General features: G+C 38.7%; 1 protein-coding gene across 1 annotated transcript in view; it reads left to right on the top strand.

The window, feature by feature from the left end:
• Positions 1-2587: 2587 nt before the first annotated feature.
• The window catches only part of LOC121371770 (cAMP-dependent protein kinase catalytic subunit PRKX-like), a 45488-nt gene continuing 37940 nt past the window's right edge, over positions 2588-10135 (top strand). The window contains exon 1 of the mRNA XM_041497907.1: positions 2588-3029. Coding sequence (XP_041353841.1) covers positions 2897-3029 — 133 coding nt within the window. The 5' untranslated portion in view covers positions 2588-2896. The remainder of the gene's footprint in view (positions 3030-10135) is intronic.

The following is a 10135-nucleotide window of genomic DNA, read 5'->3' as shown; positions in this document are numbered from 1 at the left end:
GGCCGTTTTTTTTGTTTTTTTTTTGGGGGGGGGGGGGCAAGTGAGTAGTTAATAGTCTAAAACTCAAACAGTTAAGAAGAGAATTTTCTGTAAGTTTCTATAATGTTTTCTGGATTTTTTTCGGGGGGAGTGGGAAGGGGGCAACTGCTTGCCCCCCTGCTAGCTACGGCCTTGATCCGGATAGGTCATATCCTTTCTTAAATCGTGTCGGCATGCTGTCACCCGATGCAACATTTTTGCTTCTTAAATGTTGCAAACGGAGCAGTAATAGAGTCGGGGTATCACGATTTTGACGCCTGGGGTACATAATACGTTATTACATCATCTAGCAGCGAGATTTATGGTGCATAACCAGTGGCGTGTTCCGGAGGCCGAACGCACGCGAACAAATTGACTGGTACTATCCAGGGCCGTAGATCGGGGGAGGGGGGGAAGGGGCACTGGGGGCAGTTGCCCCCCCCCCCAAAATAAAATAATAATCCGGTAAAAATAAGAGAAACAGATAATTCTCTTCTTAATCGTTTTAGGTAGGCCCTATGCTCGTTCGTACCAAGAATGTATCGCCCCCTACCCCCCCCCCCCAATTCTAGCTACCGCCGTGCTATCGTCTTTTATAATTTAGTATATTCCATTTCTTCGTTATCCGTATGTGTTTAGGCCTACATGAACGTAATTAATAACGCATAGATTACGCACACGCGTACGGAGACGAGTAAATGAAATTTAGAAAGTGCATGATTGCGTATACGGCTTGCGCATTACTGACTACGTATAGGAATACGCATACCACTTAAGGACAAATTGAATTTGCGCCTATAGTCGGGCACATGGATATCTGCGAGTTTGCCGTATACGTATTAACAATCTATTTGCATAGAAAGTGATTGCTAAGGATTACGCATTGTGGATAACGTGTATATATACGTATACGAATTACGAACTGTAATTTGCGCCTAAACCGAGTACATACCTTTGCGATTCCGTCGTATGATAAATATCGGGTGTTGATGCCGATAAATCGAAAACCGTTGGGGACAGTTTTTGTTTCAGACGAGAGTTCTCATGAAAAGCTCTTGGATATTAGCGCGAAATCTGTTTTTACCGTCGACGTTGACACGTTGGTTTACTGGGCACAGTTGTACTTTTACCGACGCCATATTTAACCGTAAATAAAATGTGTTGAGTGCGTCGTTAAATAAAACATTTTCTTGTAAGTAAGACTCAATCCACCACCCCCCACCCCCCAACCGAGACTTCGCTTGCCACAGTCTAGACCTTCCTGCATAAATTCCTGCACAGCTTCTGAATGAAAGTTATAAAGTTTGTTTTGTTTAACGACACCACTAGAGCACATTGCTTTATTAATCATAGACTATTGGATGTCAAACATTTGGTAATTTCGACATGTAGTCTTAGTAGCAAGGGATCTTTTATATGCACCATCACACAGACAGGATAGCACATACCATGGCCTGTTATATACCAGTCATGATGCACTAGATGGAGCGAGAAATAGCCTAAATGGGCTTACCGATGGGGATCGATCCGAGACTAACCGCGCATGACGCGAGCGATTTTCCACTGTCATTAAACTTTACCCGTAACTATTTCCCAACTGAGCCGGTACTGTGGTGCGAACCGAGTACCCATCAGCATTAACGTCGATGATGTATATCAGGGGCGGATCCAGGATTAGGTATAGGGGATGCAATACTCTAAAAAGGGCAATTCAAATGAGCTAAAATCATTTGGTAATTTTGACATCTAGTCTTAGAGAGGAAACCCGCTACATTTTTTTTTTCATTAGCAGCAAGGGATCTTTTATATGCACCAACCCACAGACAGGACAGCACATACCACGATCTTCGATATACCAGCCCTGGTGCACTGACTGGTACTAGAAATAGCCCTAAAGGCCCACCGACAGGGATCGATCCCACACCGACCGCACATCAAGCGATCGCCATACCACTGGGCTACGTCCCGCCCCGAATTTAAAGAAGGAAATGTTTTATTTAACGACGCACTCAACACATTTTATTTACGGTTATATGGCGTCGGACATATGGTTTAAGGACCACACAGATATTGAGGGAGGAAACCCGCTGTCGCCACTTCATGGGCTACTCTTTTCGATTAGCAGCAAGGGATCTTTTATATGCACCATCCCACAGACAGGACAGCAAATACCACGGTCTTTGATATACTAGTCCTAGTGCACTGACTGGAAGTAGAAATAGCCCTAAATGCCCACCGACAGGGATCGATCCCACACCGACCGCACATCAAGCGATCGCCTTACCACTGGGCTACGTCCCGCCCCGAATTTAAAGAAGACAACAGTAAAAACTAATTAAAAAGTGCACTTCAAACGAACGAGGGGTGGCGGTCGGGGAGGGGGATTACGGAACCCCCGTGACCCCTTCTCTGGATCCGCCAGCATATAATAACCACTACGCCACCGAGGCCGGTACCACGGTATTCTGAAGCAAGCCGATTAGACGCGTGAACCAACACAGAAAGGGTTAATACGCACCTGGAGCAGACGATATTAGTTTTGAACCTTACTTCGGAGAGTTCGCTCCGACTTGACAACATTGGAGCAAGTGTGTGTGTGTTTGGAGCAGGGCTGTGTGGTTTTTTGTTTGTTTGTTTTTTCTTTAACTTTGTTTCATCGTGTTTACATGTACACACGACTACATGGCTGACTAACAATGAGGTCACAAAAAACTTTTACTTTCATTCACCGATTCAACTTTAAGAAAAAAAGCTAATAATTACGGAGTTTTGGGACGGAATTCGTCAGCGTGTGTGACTGGGAATGATGGAAAAAAAGTTCGTGTTCTAAGCTGTGGGAGGGAAAGTCGCACGTGAAGTGTTCGTTTGTGATATACTAATGGCCTCGGCACGGGTAGCCAAACTAAAACGGTTTAGTTTGACCAAGAAGGAGGCGAAGACGCAGGTTACCTCCGTCGACGGAGAACAAAACAACTACACGCTGAGTGATTTGGAAATACTCAAAACAATAGGTGAGTAAAACCGACTGACAGTTGAGCAGACGAAACGTCATTGGTAAAGCGTGTTACCTAGATGAGGAGTGCCGCCTGATGTGTAATACCATTATAATTACCATTGGTATAGTAAGGGCGGATCCAGGAAATATTTTACGAGGGCGGGGTGGGGGAATTAACCAGTGGCGGATCCAGAAAATCTATTTAGGAGGGGGGGGGGGAGAGTGACATGAGGTGGAATGCCAAGGGAACTTTGGGGAAGGTTTGGAGGGGGATCATAAAAAGAAAAGAAAATTAACATATAATAAAATTATAACTCGCAAAATTTAGGGGGGGGGCCCTGGGGCTCCCCCTAGATCCACCTCTGCTAACAAAAAAAAGGGCACATGGACAAACTGTCAAAAGGGCATCCCAATTATGACCTTTTTTTTTTACTTCTTGGAAAAAGATAATTTTTGGAAACTCCATAAAAGGTAATCATTGACAAAATGATAAGGATCAAAATTCTTCAATATTTGTTGATTATATGTAGTAGACAAGAAACTATTTGTTTAGCAACTCATAAAAATAACTTTCCTGTCAAATATAAATAGCTTCCATGTATATAAGATACTCTTTATTACACAGACGTTTGTGTAGTAGTGTATATGTAATGACAGATATAATCTGTATTACACAGATCTAGATGTGTGTATCAGCATACAGTTAATTACAGATACTGTTTGTATTACACAGTTACGTTAAACAGCTGTTTAGTTAACAGCATTACTAGAACACATTTATAATAATTAATTAATCACTGGCTATTGGATGTCAAACAAATAGTAATTCTGCCGTATATGTCTTCAGTTAAAGTTTGTTTTGTTTAACGACACTACTAGAGCACATTGATTAGTTAAACATCAGCTGTTGGATATCAAACATTTGTTAATTCTGACACTAAGGGCCAAATTTACAAAGCCTGTTTATATTTTACACTACATATAGTTACAATGCTTAAACACCTGTTTATGTCTTACACTACATATATTTACAATGCTTAAACACCTGTGTTTAAGAAAAAACAGGATTTTAGAGGAAAAGCTGCTACGTTTTGTTTTGTTTTTTAAACAGCAAGGGGTCCTGTATGCAGTCTCCCAGTAAGGACCTACATAATATTATGCTTGTAATTCAATACATTGTGGTACAGTTCTCTATGTAGGCCTATTGCACAATAGGACTTGTGTTAATGTGATTTATGAAAGCTGATTGTGAGTATTATGTGTGGGCCACCAGTTAAGTCACTGCAGTCAACTTATGCACTGATGTGAAGTATATACAGCTACAGTGAAACCTTCATAACAGCACACTGATAGAATCTACACAAGCTGGCCTTTATTGTTTGGTAAGCACTCGCTCGATGCGCAGTCGGTCTGGGATCGATTCCCATCGATGGGCCCACTGGGCTATTTCTCGTACCAGCCAGTGCACCACAACTGGTATATCAAAGGCCGTGGTATGTACTACCCTGTTTGTGGGATGGTACATATAAAAGAACTCTTGCTGCTGATCGAAAAGAGTAGCCCATGAAGTGAAGACAGTGGGTTTCCTTTCTCAATGTGTCTGAAGTCATATAACCGTAAATAAAATGTGTTGAGTGCATCGTTAAATAAAACATTTCTTTCTTTCTTTATTGTTTGGTAGAGGAGGGGAGGGAGGAGTGACCTAGCTCAGTGGTAAATTACTCGCTTGATGTGCTTACAGGATTGTTTCCTGTCAGTGGGCCCTTTGGATCATTTCTTGATCCAGCCTGTGCTCCACAACTGGTGTAACAAAGGCTGTGGTATGTGCTATTCTGTCTGTTGAAAGAGTATATAAAAATGCCTAGCAGTTAATGAAAAAATGTAGTGGGTTTCCACTGAAGACGTGTGTAGTATGACTATACTATCTTGTTTGTGGGATGCTGCATATTTAAATCAAAAACGTCAAAACTATAATACATGATCAGGTGCCGTATCTCCACACAATGCAGAGTCAAATGGACATTTGGCAAATAGTGGTTGATTTCATGAATCTCTTATTTTGTGCCATGCTGCTAGTCAGAAAAAATAGCCCATTGCATGGCGACAGTGGATGTTCTCTCTCATTATCTGTGTGGTCCTTAACCATACACCCAACACCATATATGTATAAGGGTAATTAAAATGTGTTGAGTGTCATTAAATAATAAAAAAAATTCTTTCTTCCTTCCTTTCTTCCTGGGGACGGAATTAGTTCATTTGGTTGAATGCTCGCTTGAGGTGCTTGCGTCGCAAGATCAAACCACCTTGGTGGATCTATTCAACTGATTGGGTTTTATTTCGTTCCAACCAGTGCACCACAACTGGTCAAAGGCCGTGGTATGTGCTTTCCTGACTGTGGGAAAGTACATATAAAAGATCCCTTGCTGCATTAGGAAAAATGTAGCGAGTTTCCTCTGACGACTATGTGTCAGAATTACCAAATGTTTGACATCCAACAGCCGATGATTAATTAATCAATGTGCTCTAGTGGTGTCGTTAAACAAAACACACTTTCTCTTCTTCCTTTCTTCCTTATTGTTTGGTAGCTTTTATATGTAGGCTAAAATTACATGCATTTCAGTACATGAGATATATTTACAGTAATCTTTGTATTATACAGGCTTGGATGAGAATTGAAAATCTGTGTAAAGCAGAATTATCTACATATGTTTCGTTTTTGCGTAATCATCATGACTGTAAATGTTTATTTTTAAACTGGCATTTGTAAAGATATGGTGTCTTATTGAAAGTGATCTTTGTAAACAAGTAGTGGTTTATTTAAAGTGGTCTTTGAAGACAGATTGTATGTCTGTCTTAATAAGTACGTAATCGTCATGACTGTAAATAAAGACCTAAATTTAATGCATGAATAAATCATGAAGAAAGCAAAACCATTGTAGATAAATGATATTGTTTAGATATAGTTACTGTGATCTTTACAGTATATAAGGTGATGTTTAAAGGGACATTCCTGAGTTTGCTGCAATTTTTAAGATGTTATTGACTAACAGAGAATTTTTAACGATTGTAATTATATATCAAATATATTTTTGTGCATACAATATTAGTGGCTGTATATTAAACGTGTTTCTGATCGTTCTAATATTTGTACTAGGTTAAATTTCATTTTATTTCCTAAAATATATTTTTTTCGTATGTACAAAATTATTTGAAAACAAAATCCAGTTTGGGCTTCTTACAAATATTAAGACGACCAGAAACACGTTGAATATACACACTGATATTCTAAACATGAAAATAGATGTAATATGTAAGTTTAATTGTAGAACTATTTTATTAGTCGGAAACATCTTACAATGCAGCAAAGTCAGGAATGTCCCTTTTAAGTTAATGTGTTAAATGGTGACTGTAGAGAGGTAGTGTTACATTTAAAGTTGTCATTGAATATATGTGATGTGTTATTTAAACTGACATTTGTAAACATATAGGTGTTAATCCAAGTGGTCTTCATAAACAAATGGTTGGTTAATTAAAGTGGTCTTTGTAGACAGGTTGTAAGTGTTATTTAAAGTGGTCTATGTGGTATGTTATTTAAAGAATCTTTATAAAGATATGGTGTATAAATGTAAACAATCTTTGTACAGATATGTTGTGTTATTCAAAGTGGTCTTTATAGACAACTTATGTATTTTTGACAGGTGATTTGTTAGTCTTTGTAGGCAGATGTATTTAATTAAAGTGGTCTTTGTAGACAATTAGTGGGGTTTTTAAATTGATCTTTGTAGACAGGTTGTGCTATTCAAAATGGTCTTTATTGAAAAATGGTTTACTATTTAAAGTGATCTTTTCAGCAGGTGATACGTTGGTCTTAGTAGGCAAGTTGTATGTTATTAAAAATGGCCTTTTTATAGACAGGTGATATGTGTTGTTTAAAATGCTTCTTTTAAACATGTGGTGTGTTAGTTAACGTGGTCTCTGTAGACAGGTTCTCTTTAAAAAAAAAGAATTTTTATGAAGTTACTAGTAGTATGGGTTCATTGGTCTTTGTAGACAGGTTACATGTATTTAATGGTCTATGTGAAGTTGACTTGGAGATGAGTGTGGTGTTATAGGTAGTACTAAACCAAATAACTTCCGGCTGGGTCAAAGTTCGAGGTGCACCCAACTTTTGATAGAGAAGTGAACACCACAAGTCCTGTGATTGGTTATAAATGTGAGTGTGTTGGTTGTAAAAAATAATAGTTTCATCTGGGTAAAAAAAATGTGCAATTTTATTTCATCTAGTACCAATGCGTCAAGTAGCCTTGTGCTTGAAACATGTATGGGGTACCTGTAAAAAAAAGTACTCGAATTTAGTGCAAAACTAGGGTAGTCAGACTCATAGACGCTACCCGTTATCTCAGAAACGAGCAGCTTGACCCCCATTTTTTTCTGATTCACTTTAAGTGTAAGGGGTGGTAGTATTTATATCCGTGGCGTTTATGTCGGTTGATACGTTGCAGGTAGGAGTTTTAGCCACATATGTTACTATTGTCATCTATGGGATTTGATTTGGTAGTATACACCCTGTATAGTTGCTAATTTTGTACTGTGCAACCATACATTAAATGAGAAAACAGCTTGCATAGGTCTGTGAATAACAAGACAAGTACCTGTTTATCTTCCTGTATACAGGTATTATAGTAGTCACTCCATTATATGACAACAACCCACTTGATGTCAATCAGTATAAAAAATAATCTAAGGTTATCAGAGGCAGATCTAGGGGGGTCCAGGGGCCCGGGCCCCCCTAAATTTTGCGATAGTTATAATTTTATTATATATTCATTTTCATTTTTTTTACAATCCCCATCCAAACCTCCCCCAAAGATCCCTTGGCATTCCACCTCATGTCACTAGAGCCCCCTAGAATGGATTTTCTGAATCCACCACTTGTTATGAATCATGGTATCACAACCCTGATACTGTTACAATGGTCTGGGGACAAGAAAAACTCTCACTAAAAACACATCCCCACTAAAACCTACACATGCACCAAGTCATTAATTATGGACACAACAATGACTGGCATCAGAACAGCACATACCGTGGCTTTGATATACCAGTCATGGGTCACTGGTTGGGACACGATGCAGGTGTTAAGCTATCATGTTTAAGGCGTAGTTCCTGGGTTCATATGAAAAGAGTTCATTTCCACAATGCTATATATCCATTTACATAATTTTGAGAAGAAAAAAAAAACATTACTGTGTTGCAACATGACATAGCAAATAACATAATAACACAGTTTTAACATCTTATTCATTAGGCCAAGATCTGCATTTTAATGGAAACTTTATTGTCATATTATTGAGTTGTACATACTAACACTAAAATCGGGAAATTGGTGTATATGATATACTCGGTATCAAACACAGGGCTAGCTCTGGCACTCACCAAATTCGCTAATAGAAAAAACAACTGGCAAATTTTATTTTAATTGGATGAATAAACTTCATGTAATAATTATTTTATTAGAAAATAACAGGGTGTTTGTGATTTTTGAAGTTTATTGCTTGTAAAATATTCTTATATTGTTAAATGTGATCCCCAAATGGCTATACTGTTCAAACCGTTAAAATAGACGACTTGGCAAAATGTTCTGCTCACACTGAGCTAGCCCAGCTAACAGCATGTACTTGTGATAAAGTAAAGTTTATATAGTTTGTTTTGTTTAACTATACCACTGGAGCACATTGATTAATTAATCATCAGCTATTGGATGTCAAACATTTATTAATTCTGACATGTAGTCATCAGAGGAAACCTGCAACATTTTTCCTATATACACTTTCCCACAGACAGCCTTTGACCAGTTGTGATGCACTGGTTGGAACGAGAAAAAACTCATCAGCTGAATGGATCCACCAAGGTGGTTCGATCCCGCAATGCAAGCACCTCAAGCGAGCACTCAACCGATTGTATAATATTAATGAGTATGTGTTTATCTTCCTGGATTCTAGTGTCTCCATTACAGCACAAGTTAGGCTAATAAACCACTTGAAGTCAATCAGTGTGGAAAAGGTTGGATAAATTGTTTATTGACACCACTAGAGCTCATTGGATGTCAAACATTTGGTCATTTATTTCAGTACTCGCCCGACCCATTGCCAAATTATCCGTTGCTAAGTTTTATACAATGTGTGCACAATATTCAGCATTTAGCTAATAAAAAGTCATTTAAATTAGCCACTTTAAAAAAAAATTTGGACAAATACCCTAATGAATGAATCAATCAATGTGTCTAGTGGTGTCATTAAACAAAACAAACAAACAAACTTTGATCCGGTTAAGACATGTTTTACTGTATCTCATGGTAAACTGTTTGTGTGCATATTATTTCAATCGTTCAATCTCTCTCTCTCTCTCTCTCTCTCTCTCTCTCTCTCTCTCTGTCTCTCTCTGTCTCTCTCTCTCTCTCTCTTTCTCTCTCTCTTTGTCTTTGTCTCTCTCTCTCTCTCTCTCTCTCTCTCTCTCTCTGTCTGTCTGTCTGTCTGTCTGTCTGTATGTATGTATGTCTGTCTCTGTCTCTCTCTCTCTCTGGCCTAATCCTTAATAAATTTTGTTCCACTGGCCGTTTTTGTTTATATACAACTTTCTCTAAAGACCAGCCATATTTATTGTAAGGGCAGCCAGATGGTGTTGCATGTATTCTTGTTTCTAAGTTTGGAAATTTTTGTTGACACAGAATTGTCAGAACGTGGAATTGTGTTGGCTCGGTGAATTCAGGAGCAAGTTGGATGTATACACATACTGTGGTCTTGGCGAAGAGAATTCTTTCTTTTAAAGAGAACATTTCTGCTAATGTCAGTTATTCACTATCTCTATTGTTATTACATCTGCTGGATCAAAAGGGATGGTGGAGAGGAAAGAAATATTTGTTTAAGGACATCTCACCTGAGACATTCTAAGCTATGGCTGTTTGGTGTTTGGTGTCTATTATACTTGTATGTGGATTTTTTGACATGGAGAGAGAGAGAGAGAGAGAGAGAGAGAGAGAGAGAGAGAGAGAGAGAGAGAGAGAGAGAGAGAGAGAGAGAGAGAGGGGGAGAGAGAGGGGAGAGAGGGAATACAGATAGAGAG

This window comes from Gigantopelta aegis, chromosome 1 (assembly GCF_016097555.1).
Source record: "Gigantopelta aegis isolate Gae_Host chromosome 1, Gae_host_genome, whole genome shotgun sequence".
NCBI classification, from domain to species: Eukaryota; Metazoa; Mollusca; class Gastropoda; order Neomphalida; family Peltospiridae; genus Gigantopelta; species Gigantopelta aegis.
This window is presented reverse-complemented; position numbering and strand designations above follow the sequence as displayed.